Below are 15,174 nucleotides of genomic sequence, written 5' to 3' on the forward strand. Positions count from 1 at the left end.
TCCAAGGCATCAGCCGCTGCTCGCCCAACTTTCGTTCTTGGTGCCATTGCCTAGCGGCCAATGAGGCAGCGACTGGCGGCAGGCGCGAACGGTGGTCCACGGCCGCTAAATTAGGCTACCATGTTCGGTATATGTACGAGGAATATGAAGACATTGCGGGAGAAGCTACTCCGGCACGGCAACCACAGGCAGCAGAAGACTGGCCTCAATAAAGCAGAGTCTACCAGCCAGACTCGACCAGAGGAGACGTGGCCGACCATCCATGGCCGAAGCCAACTGTCGACGATGCTCTGGCATCAACCACTGTTCGGCAGCCGGGTGTTGTGCAGGCCAGACACTCCAGCGTGATGACAACCCGGCAAACGACCAAGGAGCAGCTGCGTGGGACGAGCAACAACACGGGACAGTAGACTCGGAAATCCACTCACATCAAACGCCCACCATCAAAACTTTTACGCACAAAGGACTTTAAGCAAATTCTGTAGCTTTTCATTTTCTCTCATTTTCTGTTGCATTTTTTCTTTTACTTTTTCTTTTACTTACTCCGGCCGTTTACCCGAAGAAGGGGTGATTGTAGCATTATCCGGTCTGGAAGTTGTGGGCCAGACCGCTCAGTATTAAAAGGCGCATGCGCCAATAAAATCGAGTCTTGCCGTGCCAGCCTCTTGCTGCCTGTCAATCGAAAGACGTTCTTTAAGACACATGTTGTAAGGGGAGGTCGCATAATTTGTTTTGGCCCATTTCTCGTAAAACGGCAGCTTCAGCCGCTTCCTGCAACCACACGTCTCCCGAAGGCGTATGTTAGAAACCTGGTCTCGTAGATGCACTCCTCATGCGTCTCTTCCTCACGTCGTAATACTTCACTGAACGTTCATGTATTGAAAGCAGATGGGGATTCCTAATTGCCTAAGACTCCACGGCGAAGTAACTCATTATGACAAACAACCAATAACTCGATATATGTTGAACCTTCTCGCTATACTGCCCTTTACGGGTTTCGCCGGATGTACAGCTACTTGGCTAAAAAACGCATTCAATGCATTGTTATATTCGCTGCAGACAGGAAGGAATAAATTTAGACGGAGAAAAAGAGATTTCTGTTTTTCAAGAAATGTTTGTGTCATTCGGATTGTCGCAGTAAACAACGCCTATCATCAAGTCCAGGTGTTATGCTTGCGTTTCATCTTTTCAAACAAAAATACGACTCCTGTAGATTACAGCATACGTAAAAACCCACATGACCAACGTACACAACACGGAAACTATGCCGCGGACACTTCATGCATCTCCAAGGTCGTAGGTCGTTAGCAGCAGTGTCAATTAGCACAGTGTGAGTGGCGAAACACTGAAACCAGCACTTTGCAGTCACAGCACGTTTTCTCATTATGGCGGTATTTTACACCTTTTCTAGCTTCGCAGATGTCCAGAGTAATCGAACGAATAACAAACACCCTGTTCCTAAAGTCACGATAACTGCATCGTTAGGTTCTAAAAAAGTCGCCAAAAAATGATTAAGAAGCACTTTCGCCGTAATCTCGGAGACCACCAACGCGCAATTCGGCCACAAATTAAAAAATCCGCCACTGCACAGTGAACAATTTACACGGGAGCATTTTTCCGTTCAGGGAGCTGAAACGCGACAACCGATAGGCACGCTCTGGATAGAACAAATTTATCAGATTATGGCGAACCAAACACGCAAAAAGGAGCAGTAAAAAGTGTTCACTCAAGCGATTTGTCTGGTGGCGTCGGGTGAGGGAGAACTACTTATCAGGGCGAAGGTGTTTTGGCAGGAGGAGGCAAACTGTGATGAAGCGGCCGTCGCTTGCATGATTTCCGAGATGTCTTCGGCGTCATTTCAGACACCGAGAGCACTGACGATGGGGTTCGACCGGCAGGCTCTTTCTGCCTACTGCATGGCCCAGTGCTCAGCTGGAGCGGAGGACTTCTTTTCGGGTTTCCCAATGATGCCACAAGGGCTTCCTTTCTCTCCCGCTCGCTCTTCATGACCGGGTCTCTTTTCGGGGGCTTCTCAATGAATACCTCCGGAAGCCACTGGATTCCCGCAATGCTGAGCGAAACCATAAACCCAGAAAATAAGCTGAGCACCAGTTTCGCGTGCTCACCGCTAAGCCTCTTCAAAAAAATGGCGCACAGTGTTCCGGAGGAGCCAAAAAAGAGAGCCATGCTGATGCCTACGCTCCGCCGATCCGTAGGGAAGATTTCCGCGATGTAGAACAAAACGACGCTCAACGCCCCGGATACGGCAATCTTCGTACCGCCCTTCAGGATTGACTGCGCATCCTCACTGCGGAACACAATGGTAAGGATCTTTGACGCGGCGAGCATGAAGACCACGCCCAGGGCGATCAGAGCCGCATTTTTCGGGCCGTACTTCTTTACGGCCAAGCAGACAGCGGCATAGTACGCTGTGGTCACGAAAACATCGACTAGCTGCCAGCTCATTCCAGAGACCTCTTCAGTAGCCACCATACCAAAGTACATGGCATTGAGAGTAAATCTGGTTAAAAAGGCTGCAGCAGCTTTGCGGCGAGTAGTTTTCAGTTGAAAGATTCGCTCCTGGGCAAAGGATGAACCCGTAGTAGATGTCTGACTAGGCGTAATCTTCTGCATCTGGTTGACGATGGCCAAGAAAGTGGCCTTGGCCTTGGGCACGCTTACCCCGTTCACAAGGGCCGCTTCCAGGGCGCCAGCCTGTGCTCGCTCTAGATCCCATGTGGCAAGAAGCCAGGCGGGGGATTCGCTGAGAAGACAGCACCAGAGAACTGTTAGGGCCGTCGGAACGAGGAGAATGCCCTGGCTCAACTCCCAACGCGGTTCCATGCCCGACATGACGTGCACGAACGGCGGACCGAACGTGCCTGCCACGGCCGTGGCGAGGATGGTAAAGAGCCAGCGCCTCGCGTTTCCGGTGACCTCGTAGAGTAGTATAAAAATCACGGTAAAGGTAGCGTTGGCGGCCGCGTAATCTAGCACTCGGGTGGTGACGAACATTGCGTAGGTCTCGGCGACGCTGTTGCCGATGGCAGTGATGAGCCAGGTGAAAGCGCAAACCATGATCACGGGTTTCCTGCCGAAGCGATCGGAGGCGAAGCCCGCCAGGGGCGACAGCACTGCGGTTGCCAAGATTGCGCAAACGTAGGACAGCCCGTACAGGTACTGGCGATCGCAGACGAGGTTGAACTTGCTAACGATGCTGTCTCGTCGGTTGGCGATGTCGTAGTCCCACCGGTCACAGGATACCACTGAGCTGCCGTTCCGCGTACCTTCCTGCGTTACGAAATGAAAAGGCGGAATCAAACCACCCGCATAAACATTCCGGAATAAGCTCGTTTTCCTTTTCTCGCCAATGAAATACATTTAAACAAGAAGAAAAAACGTAGCAGTAACCAGTACATCAAATTATCACCAGCCATCCCGAACTTATTCGGGTTATTTCTGTGACTGGTATCCATCAAGCCGGATTCACAAAGTGCTTGTGACAAATGCTTGTTTGGACGTCTGCCGCGGCTATGACGCAACACAATCCAACACAATCCACTTTAATCCAATCCAATCCAAATCCAATCCAAGCCAAGCCAAGCCAAGCCAAGCCAAGCGAAGTCAAGCCAAGCCAAGCCAAGCTAATCCATTCGAATCTAATCCAATGCCCCTCGCGAGACAGGGGCATCGGAGGGGAGAGGGGGTGAGCGGCGGAGAGCGCAGCTCGCGCGGCGAGGAGAATGGGGGAGGGGCGGACGACAACAACGCCGACGACGCTGCATGGACAAGGGGGGTGGCGCTGCGGTCGCCGTGGAGAGCAGACGTGCTCCACATGAGCTCCGCAGATCTCACTAATTGCGCCGAGTTAATTGACTTTGAGCGACCGGATTTCAACTCCTTTGTGTCCGTGAACATCTCTGGACTCTACTGACACCATTTTTGGCCCGGTTTACCGAGTGAGTTCCGAATTTTCGCCGATTACCGGTGAGCGCGGAACTAAGCCTAACTGGCCTCGCCTAGGCTTAGCTCGAGTTCGGCCGCGGCGCACAGCTGCGCCGGCCGCCCGGAGACGCCGGTAGCCCCGGCGCTCGCCGCGCTCGGCTCCTCGACTCCGAAGATGGCCTCGACATCATCTCAACCCAACGCTGCTGTCACCCACAACCGTTTTGCGGCCCTCGCCATGGAGGACATGGAACTTGGCGCCGACGAGAGCAACAACACCACCACGCCGTCGAGGACGACGGAGGTACTCAACAACGCCGGCCGCACCGTTATCGCGGTCCAAGGCAGCGACCTGAACCCGAGAGACACCGCAGGTTGGAAATCCACCGCAACGAAGCAAGTAAGTCAAATCCAACTTCAGCCCCAGGCTAGCAAGGACACTCAAAACAGCAAGTCAACCTCGCAATTCAGTGAGAGTCAAGCAAAGCGAATCGTAGCAAGGGTTACCAAAGCATCGCGCCTACCGGTAAATCTACCGAAGGAGGAGCGGAAAGTCATCATGAGACCAAGGGGAGGACTCTGCCTCGCAAGGCTCGAGGTTGACGTAGTCCTATCGGCAGTTATCACAGCAGCGAGCGTTGCCAAAACCGTGGCCATGGCGGACACCATTTGCACAAACCCGACGCAAAACATCATCGTGGTAAGCACACCAGATGAAGATCGAGCAAACAAATATGCAAACGTACGCTCCCTGTACATCGGGGGCAAGAACTACGAAACATACGCTTACCGTACCGCCCCTCACGGTACGGCGAAGGGAGTCATCAGAGGCATAGCGCTGGACGCCACGGACGAAGACATACAGAACGACATTATGCACCCGGCCAACCCATTAGCGCTGGAAGCACACAGAATTGGCAATACAACATCGGTGGTCATTTTATTTCAAGGGACGAAGGTTCCGAGGAGTGTCAAGTACGGCCCGTGCAGAGTTCCGTGCGGAATCTACAAGCAACACTACGACGTATGCAGAACATGTGGGAGGATCGGCCATCGCGCCGACGTGTGTCCCACGCCGGAGACCAAAATTTGCTTCGCGTGCGGCGCACCGAACCCGGCACCCGACCACGACGGGCAATGCAAGCCATGTTGCAAGCTGTGCAACGGAGCTCACGCCACGGGGACAGAAGGCTGCACACGCAAATACAAAGTGCCCTTTGTCGTCACTCAGCGCAGATGGGCAAAGAAGATCAATGAAAGGTCATCACTATCGCAAGTGGATTTCCCAGAATTGTCCCCGCCCTCACGAGGAAAATGGAAACAACAGCAACAAAAGCAAGGCGAGACGCCTGGAACCCGAAGAGGGCGCAGCCGTTCGAGGAAACGCGATAAAAGCAGAGGCCGCTCCACGAGCCGGGGAATTACCTCGCAAGAGAAGATGTACTGCAACCAAGGAAGACAACAACCGGCGCGACAGCTCAACTGGGCCCAAGCCGCCAAGACCCAAGAAACGGTACACACCAATGCAGCGCTAGACCAAATTAACAGAGCGTTACGACAAGAAAATGAGCAGCTGAAGAGGAGCCTAGCCGAGCTAACTGCAAGGCTGAACTCATTCCTTGATGCGCAGAACAATCAAGCGTTGAAGCTGAGGGAGCACTCGCCCCAGCCAAGATTACAAGAAACAACCCCGCAACCCCCGCCACCGGAGGAGGAAAAAGATAACATCGAGATGGAAGCACAACCTAGCGCGGAGAACAACGACAACGCCGAAACCGAAACGGGAGAGGCAGACAGACCGTACGGACCAGCACCAAAACGGAGGGCGCTCGAAGTCGCACGGGAAAGGCGGGTCAACATGAGGCTGGATAGACTCGAAGAACGCCAGGACCAACTGGAGACGAAAATAGGCCGCCTAGACCAGACAGTCGGAGCACTCGAGCAGAAAGTCGACGCACTCGATCGCAAGATAGACGTAATCATCCAAGCACTCGTTGCAGCAGGCATTATACCACAACAAGCGCTGAACCTAACCCAACCATAATGGATAGCACAGCTAAAAAGGATCAAGGTAACCACCAAGCACGAAAACAGCGCAGCGGGAAATTAATAATATGGCAATGGAACTCCAACGGCTTTCAGAAGAAGAAAGCACAGCTTCAACAATACATACTACAAGCCGAAAATACGCCCGACGTCATCATCATACAAGAAACGCTTAGCAACGAAGCACCGACGCTACCAGGGTACAGATCGTTTGCGAAATCCCCCCCAAGCACCCGTGACACGGGATCTAAAAAGGGGAGGGGAGTCTGCACCCTGGTGAAGAAGGGACTCATTGTAATAGAACACGATCTCGTGCCACGCAGCGCTATTGAACTCGTGACAACTGAAATCGTGGCCGGCAAACGCAAAAGGCGCACGAGCATCACGGTAGTCAACCTCTACAGCAACCCAAGGCAACACAAGCAAAAGTTTAAGGCACTCATCCAGAAGACGAAGCAGATCGCGGGGGACAACATCAATTTCATTGCAGGGGACTTCAACGCACAGCACAGACTCTGGGGTTACCCCGAAACCACCGAGAAGGGACAGCACCTGTTGGACGACATGACAGAAATGGGCTACCAGCTGATTAACGACCTGGAAACCACAACAAGAAACGCACTAACATCAACGCAGCGGGACACAAACCCGGACCTGACGTTTCTGGGCGAAACCACGAGGCCACTAAGGGTGAAATGGAGAAACACCGAGGAGACACTGGGAAGCGACCACAAGATCCTCGAGATAGAGATACCCATCAGAGGCAACATCAAGGAAAGCAGACAACAGCACATTGTGGATTGGCATGACTACAGACAGAAATTAGAAGCCAACGGCCCGGAAACCATAGAAGACATTGAGACATGGGCGAACCTGCTCAACGGCACGATCCAGAGCGCCACGCAAACGGTCGACGCCGAAGCAGACGGCGTGCAAATCGACAGCCGCCTAGCGCACCTCATGGAAGCCCGAAACTCACTTAAAAATCGCTGGAAACGACAACGCCACAACAGGAAACTAAGGAAAAGAATAGCACAACTTAACATCGAAATCGAAAAACACAGTAAGGTGGTGTGCCGGCAGAAGTGGCACGCTGTATGTCAAGAAGCAGACGGCCAGTTACACAAGGGCAAGACCTGGAAACTACTACGGCACCTGCTGGATGAGCAACAAACCAAAGGAACCCAACAATACATACTCAACAGAACCCTGCACAAGGCGGTCACAGAACTGGGCGAAGACGAGGTGAAAAAGCGCCTCAACAACAAATATCTCCCGGAAACGCCGGTGGATCCGTTACCGGTATACACTGGCGCGGACAACGCACTCCTAGACGCAGATATAGAGGAGTGGGAAGTGCGTGCGGTGCTCCAATCGATCAATTGCAAGTCGGCCCCCGGGATAGACCAGATCACCAACAAGGCACTGAGAAATTTAAGTGATACGGCAATATCCGCCCTCACTAAATATTTCAACCGGTGCTGGAAAGACGGAAAATTACCACAGCAATGGAAGACCGCCAAGACGGTCCTAATACCAAAGCCAAACAAGCCACCGGGCATCGAAAACTTGAGGCCCATATCCCTCACGTCATGCGCCGGGAAACTACTCGAACACGTCCTGCTGAACCGCTGGCAGCAATACCTGGAGGAAACCAACATATACCCGGACACCATGCTCGGCTTCCGGGCCAAACTCTGCACGCAGGACGCCATGTTACTGCTAAAACACGAAGTGATGGACGGAAAGACCAAAGACAACACAGCGGTACTGGGGCTGGACCTACAGGGCGCGTTTGACAACGTGCACCATTCGGCCATCCTCAAGCAAGTATCACACCTCAACATGGGAAGAAGATCCTTCACATACGTTAAAGACTTTTTGACCGGACGCACCGCACATGTAGTAGCAGGGGACCTACAGCTCCCGCCCAAACAATTGGGAAGCACGGGCACGCCGCAAGGGTCGGTGATTTCCCCACTGCTCTTTAACCTCGTGATGATTGGAGTTGCCAACAGGCTAAACACCATCCAGAACGTTAAATATACGATATACGCAGATGACATCACGATTTGGACAACGCAAGGCAGCGACGGACAGATCGAGGCGGCGTTGCAAGAGGCGGTGTCAGCGGTGGAAGATTACCTACAGCCCACGGGGCTAAAGTGCTCACCGGCAAAATCAGAGCTGATGCTAATCACTCCACGAGGCAAACGCTTCAAGGAGAGACCAGTGGACATCACAATCAAGACGGGCGACGGGGGAGAAATTCCCAAGGTCAAAACACTCAAAGTCTTGGGTCTAAGGCTCAGAGACAAGGGCAGCAACGAAAAGACCCTGGTAAACGAACTACAAACAAAGATATTTCGAGCCGTTCGGCTCATCAACAAGGTGGCCACAAGACAGCACGGCATGAAGGAGGACAGCCTGCTGAGACTAACACAGTCATTTGCAATCAGTCACGTCGCATACGTAGCGTCCTACCACAACTGGCGGGCGGACGAGAAGAAAACAATCGACGCCGCCATCCGTAGGGCATACAAGAGCGCCCTCGGATTATATCACCACACGAGCACAGAACACATGCTCGCTTTGGGCGTACACAATACGCTCGAAGAAATCATGGAAGCACAACGAACAGCGCAATACCAACGCCTGGCTCAAACCAGAACGGGGCGAGCCATCCTGAAGCGGATCGGCGTGGAAATCCCACACACCTCGCCAAAAGAAGCGGCCGCTCTACCCCGAGACGTACTGCGCAAGATCCGGATACCACCTGTACCGAGACACATGCATCCACAGAACGATCAAGAGCGAAGAACAGCAAGGGCTGTGGCTCTAACCAAAAGCCACGCCAACGATCCACATGCTTACTATGTGGATGTGGCCAAATATCACAATATACGGAACGCTTACGCGGCGGTGGTCATCAACGCAAGCACCGGAGAACTCGTCACCTCAGGCAGCATACGGTGCAGGACGCCAGCGCAGGCAGAAGAATACGCCATCGTGCTGGCGCTGCACGTACCGGATTGCCGCACGATAATAAGCGACTCGAGAACGGCGGTCTCCAACTTTTCGCAGAATAACGTGCACCCCACTACGGCAAGAGCACTAGCCCCAATCACACAGAACAGAAGACTGGCAACCAACGTCACCATCAAGTGGTTCCCGGCGCATGCTGGCGAGCTGGACGCGTCGGCTGGCCCGAATCGCAACGAGGAAGCAGACAGGGAGGCGCACGCGCTAACAAGACGCGGGCTCCCGTCATCGCTCCCCGCAATACGCGAGGCAAACCCGACAGAAGCCGCTGCCGAGAACGAGAACAGCGAAGAGTATGCCATCACAACGTACGGGGAAGTTCTGCAATGGTACAGAGCGAACCGTAACAGATACCCACCGCCTCATCGGGACCTAACACGCAAAGAAGCGACCACCCTACGACAACTACAGGCAAGAGCGATATGGACTCCGGTATGGGCGAAACACGTCTGTCCGGAGATATATCACACAGACACGTGCCAACGGTGCAAGAAGGCGCGAGCCACCCAGAGCCACATACTCTGGGAATGCTCGCCCCCTGCACCCAACACCCAAGACAACGAGTTGCCAGACGAGATCTGCAGCAAGCTCATCAGCACAGAACTCGGTAATCAACGGGCCGTCGTCCAGCACGTCCTCGAGCTCCTGGACCGGCAGAAACCCGGGACGTCGTCTCGCTTGCGAGACAACGGATAGGGTGAACGCGGGGCTAGGACGAAGACATGGAACACCACAACGAAGAAGCAGCAAGACTACCCACAGAGACAAGGTCCAGCACGTGCCACGTTCCCCTAGGAGCGTGAGACGACCGGTGCTCGCCTTCGGGCTCGCAGCACGGCCGCCGCCTCCGTGGGGCAAGCGGGCACGCAAGAGTCTCCCCTCCCACACCCCCTCCCCTGAACTGCCGGATCGATTCAATAAAGTTGTTTCTCTCTCTCTGCATGGACAAGGCGAGTGAATGAGATGCAGTTGCATCTAAAAGAAGATTAAAAAATCGCCCGGTAGGTAGAAAGCTTCTCGCATAGAATGTTATACGGTCCAAACTTGAATATGCCGCAGTTGTCAGGGACACTATTACTAAAAAGAATTCCCACCAGATGGAAAATATTCAAGAAAAAGGCGGTAACATTTATTTTGCCAAAACATCTTTGATGAAACCGAATATTTCAACACTAGAAGCACACTGGAAAATTAGTAGAATCTCATTCTTGCATTATTGTATAACTGGCAAGTTGAAAATAGTCCTCCCCATAATTGTGACACCCCTGACTGCCACGACATCAAGCCACAGTCATAAGCGCGCTCTAACACCAATTTTCGCTCGCACAAGAACTTTAAAAACAGCTTTTTCCCAGGCACAGTGTCAGAGTGGAACTCGCTGCCGCATGGTGTGTTTGAATCCCGCAATTTTTTGGTTCGGACTGTAATAGGGTTATAAAGTGATTCGCTGTCTTTTCTTGTATTATGTTATGTACTTTCATGTATCCTAATGTATTCGATGTGCCTCCTGCATTGTCTGTGACGATGCTACTCTGGTTTTGCTCAGTCTTTTTTGTATTGTTGCCCCTCCCGCCCCTCCTGACCTGCAGTACCAATGCATAAATAACACACACCCGCTGTGGTGGCTGAGCTGGTAAGGCAATAGGCTGGTGGTCCCAAGGGGGCGGGGTTGTTCTTGGGTGCCACGCCGGTTCTTTAGATTGAGGTTAAAAGCAAAGGCGCCAGTTGGTCGAGATTATAGCACTAAAATATCAGGAGCCCTCACTACGGGAGGCGTCATAGTGACCGGGCAGCTGCACGGGTGGCGCCACCACTCGGCGCTCCCCTCGTCAGTGGAATGGGCCGGTGAATTGGACTACACAGCCTCACGTTGCTTTTGTAGTGTTTGCTTCGGTGCTTTGTATGTTTTGGTGGCGTACTCAGCAGACATGTAAGATGAAACGAAGTCTAGACAGATGTGTTGGGTTCTTAGATGCAGTAATGACTACGTAAACTTGTCGGACGCGTCTAAAGTTGGGTGTCGGCTGCAATGGCATGGGCGCTTTTAGCAGCGATCTGCGCTTGGCCCCACCCGTTCTGAGTACGAATAAAACTGCTATTATTAGTATTATTTTCTTCTTAAATGGACTAACGGCTACGCAAACTTATTGGATGCTTGAAAGGTTGGGGAGGGGCTACATTGACACGAGCGCTTTTTGCAGCGCTCTGCGCCTGCCTCCGCGCGATCTGAGTAGGAATAAAACTATTAGCAATATTGGAATTCATTTCTATCACTTTAAATTATCTTCACTGGTTTCAATGACAACGGTTTCCACGCCAGCCTTAGCGCTGGCATACCTCGATACGAATGCTTTAAATAGAAAGGCACCTGCATACGAGATGGATTACCGTGTAGCCGTAGAAATGTTGCGGTAGTTTACACTTTCTGTAACCGTGAGCTTTGTACCTTCGGTTTTGGTGAGCGACACTGTGACAGCATGGGAGCCTGAAAGCCGAAGTGGAAATCCCACGTTTGTGGTGGTCGTTTTATCAAGAGCGAAAGTTATTCACCAACTCAACAGCCCAAGCTACAATCCATCCCTCCTCCCCATCCCGTTTTACCACCGGCGTAGAATAAAGGCTGGCACGATAGTTAAAAAAATGTGGTAGTGTTAACGTCAGCCGGTGTTTTCTAATGCTTAAGTATTCTTTACGGAGTACCTAAAAAAATCGTATAATGCCTGGTGAAGACACCAAAAACGCGAGATTAGTCGCCTCAAATATGAGTGCATGAGCCCGAGTCCTCCACCACAGACACATTTCCGACACGCTGGAAAAAGTTTAGATTTGGAGAGGGGGCATGGAAGTTCAAAATTAAACAGCAAAATCATCTAGCCCTCCGTCTAATGATTATGATGGTTGAACACAAAGCTTTCTTCGTGCGAAATCGAATGGGAAATGGTCAAAGTCAAAGACGCTGCGATCAAAAGACGAAACTGTGTGCTGGTCAAATTCGACGCTTAAATAGTCAAAGTTTAAATCCAGAAGGCAACCAAGGAAACCCATACGACAGAGCTTTGCGATAAACCATTATCGTCGTTAGACGGAGGTGTCCATGATTTTTCAAGCGTAGGTGGCAGCTTGTAAACCGACCCCAGCATTCATTTGTGAAGCTGAGTACAGGTTTCGGGCACCCTACTGTGTTGCGTCCTTCAGCCACGCAGGAATTGGTTTTTGAAAAACCATTTACCAACTAGCCAGTAACCATTGCAATTCTTGTGAAGCAATGCTTCTCCACGACAAGCAATAACGTTCTACTATCATGCGGTATTTATTCTATCAACGATTCCCGATGACTGTAGTAAGAGCATTTCTGTGAAATTAAACACGTTTCAGCCGTAGGTAATGAAGTTACGGAAGCGTCGTCCGTCACAATTTCTGTTTTGAGGTAAATCTTCGAAGACACCCCCCCCCCCTTCGTCTTTCCCTTGTGCACGACGTCGACGCCGTTTCGTCATCAACTGTCAAAGGCCAGCGCCGCAGCATTCCTAGATCGGTTGCACACACCGGCTTTGTGGGAGCATTTAGCGGCCATATACTCCTCGATTCGCGAAACTGCATGCAGGCATGAAAAAATTGCGTGAAGCAATGAACTTTCACTTCCAGCTTGACTTCCAGCTTGGCGCATTGAGCGTCGTCTGCTATTCGTGAATACTGAGTATGGGCGTAAATAACATATATGACATGCCTCGTAAACGACACATCCACGCTCAAGATTTACCGATCTGAAAAATGCACGTAGGGTTACGTCCGCTTTGCAAGCCACACCGCAGAAATACGACAGAAAGCCATGCACAACTACGCTGCGCTGACCTCCACCGGAATTCCACTGACGAGCGGTTCGCCACGGGCGGCGCTCTTCGCTGAAACGACGGTGGTGCCATACAACGGCCGCCCGGTCCCTATACCCCGGGTATACTTTGGACTTGTTAATAGCCCCAAATCAGTATTTATTTACTTTGACGATGGAGACATCGCGCACACCTACTAGCTTGTACTGGTTACTTTCTACAGTAAAAAAACAAGCCAAATGCAATTACGGCAAAAAAGTAACCGTGTACATCCGGCCGTGGCTCAGTATGGTAGCGCCATCTGGGAGGACTGACGGTAAGCAAGGCTACAGAGGCATGGCCTCCGAGATCACCCCGGGTCCCTTCTCCTCCGGGCGTCCCAATCGCGGCGCACCCCAGCCAGATTTTAAAAGCCCGCTGGTAACCCCAAGGTCCGCCAGGCGGGAGTGCACACCTATGCATCGAAGGTGTAGCTCAGCCTGCTAGGTAGCTATTTATGCGGCATTTCACGGCATATCGAGTTTTTCTGGTCTCGTCAGGAGTGTACTTGCGAGATTATTTGCCACATTGCTTCTCAGCTCCTGCTGAAGTGGCTCACACAGAACACCTGTAATGGATGTGTCCTTGATTTGAACAGGCGAGAACTCGACACCTTCGAGGAACAGCCCTCCGCCCTTGCAGGTCGACCTCCCCCCCACCCCTCGATCTTCATTGGTGCATAAGAGGACCCCACCACCACTATTTGCGGCTTTCAGCGAAGCTGAGCCTACGTATAACTGTAGTATCCGTTTCATGCCAGGAGGCATGCACCAGCCTATCGTTGTTGGCTGATTCTAAAGTGAACGTACACAACCGCCGACTACAGCACGTAGGTACCAAATATATAGCCCTGCATTTGCAGAGAAATGCAAATGGGCGGAGTTACATAATTGTCGCTACGAAGCGTAGATGAAGATAATTAGTCGAACGTAGATTAGAAAAATACAAAAATACAGAAAGTAAAAACAAAAAGCATCACCTAATCTTTTTAAGATAATTTCGCTATCTTGAATGTTTTTTTACAAATATAAATGAATTTCAAATTTTTCGCTTGGTAACACGAAACGTTATGAACCGTTACGAACCATAATTTTTTTTCGTTCAGGAGCAGAACCAGAACGGAACTTTTATTAATGGAATGAAACAGAAACAGCAAAGAAAGAAATTAAACTAATCCAAATCAATATGAAAGCTGTCAGAAGTGTAGAGCAGTGAGTCGTCATGATGGGCTGCAGCGCCGTTATGCGCTCACTGATGCCACCAAATGCATTTCACATGTGCCGCCTTCACAGGGCTCGAGCGCCCCCTGAATGAAATTGTGCGAGCGAGATTTCTGTTGTTTTTGTGCTTGCTTTAATCTCCAATGCTGCAGCTGTTTTGCGCCATTGGGGATGCGTACTATTTTTCATGAACGGCTAGAGCCTTTCTGCGTCATTTCGAACGCGCCATTTTTTCCTTGCGCGGCAGATGCCTTTCTGCGGCATTTCGAAAATGCTATTTCTTTCTTTTGCGCTTACTATCGTAAAAAACAACCAAACGAGCGTTCCTAAGTAAATGATCGCGCGTTATGCCGGTTATATACAGTGATTTTGCTCTAAATGTGCCAGCAGTTATCTTTGCGCTGAACAACAGAAAGATGTATGACAAGCTCCAGCAGTTCACGAGATTCGAACGGTTATGACTATTTAAAACACTTGGTTTTCGAAGTATCAGCGTGACACCCCGATGACGGTACACCAGGCTCTGCTTGGGTCCGCTATCTCGCTACGCCGCCTGATTCCGACAGTCGCTTGACATCATCTGTTACCAAACTACTAGGACAAGGCAAGGCCATTAAGTGCTCTGCGCTTGAAAAAAATGTTCTGACACCGCGCGTACACGGCTATCAATCGACAGCCGATAAGAAACCTGTAACGTTTGCAACTTCCCGGTTAGTAAATATAACAAGCCAATTAAAATCGCCGTAATGATAGAGTCATCCCAGTCACCACTTATTATTTCCTCGCCGTAGAAGCCACAGTATCCGCAGCAGGCGGCCAGTCCACAGTATTGCTACGGCCGTAACGAATGCGGAAATCTTCATTTACAAGGTCTGCAACAGGCCAGTCGTGGAGCGAGAACAGGCAGGTCAGCACTGAGCTGGTAGCACGCGTAATTTTCTTTTTTCTGTTCCTGCCAGTCAACGGCAGATTTCACCGTTCCCTCGTACATACGCTATACAGGTGAATGGCCAATCACCATTGCTCGCAGTCTCTACTGTAACAATATTTAC

General features: G+C 51.2%; 3 protein-coding genes across 3 annotated transcripts; 2 read left to right on the top strand and 1 right to left on the bottom strand.

Moving 5' to 3' along the window:
- Positions 1–220: 220 nt before the first annotated feature.
- LOC144143280 (solute carrier family 22 member 16-like) lies at positions 221–3,940 on the bottom strand. Its single transcript, XM_077675054.1, has 3 exons — positions 3,932–3,940; positions 2,156–3,291; positions 221–377 (listed from the first exon to the last, which is right to left on the bottom strand). The coding sequence occupies exons 1-3, from the start codon at positions 3,938–3,940 to the stop codon at positions 221–223; spliced, it is 1,302 nt and encodes a 433-aa protein (XP_077531180.1).
- Positions 3,879–5,989, top strand: LOC144143282 (uncharacterized). The gene has a single exon (XM_077675057.1). It carries the CDS (start codon positions 4,121–4,123, stop codon positions 5,987–5,989), a length of 1,869 nt encoding a protein of 622 aa, XP_077531183.1. The 5' UTR covers positions 3,879–4,120.
- A 444-nt stretch (positions 5,990–6,433) lies between these two features.
- LOC144141972 (uncharacterized) lies at positions 6,434–9,953 on the top strand. The gene has a single exon (XM_077673405.1). The coding sequence runs from the start codon at positions 6,556–6,558 to the stop codon at positions 9,727–9,729; it is 3,174 nt and encodes a 1,057-aa protein (XP_077529531.1). The 5' UTR covers positions 6,434–6,555; the 3' UTR covers positions 9,730–9,953.
- The last annotated feature ends 5,221 nt before the right edge of the window (positions 9,954–15,174 follow it).

Source organism: Haemaphysalis longicornis, unplaced genomic scaffold (genome assembly GCF_048455015.1).
Source record: "Haemaphysalis longicornis isolate Haplotype H1 unplaced genomic scaffold, Haemaphysalis longicornis Haplotype H1 scaffold_6, whole genome shotgun sequence".
In the NCBI taxonomy this organism is placed as follows: domain Eukaryota; kingdom Metazoa; phylum Arthropoda; class Arachnida; order Ixodida; family Ixodidae; genus Haemaphysalis; species Haemaphysalis longicornis.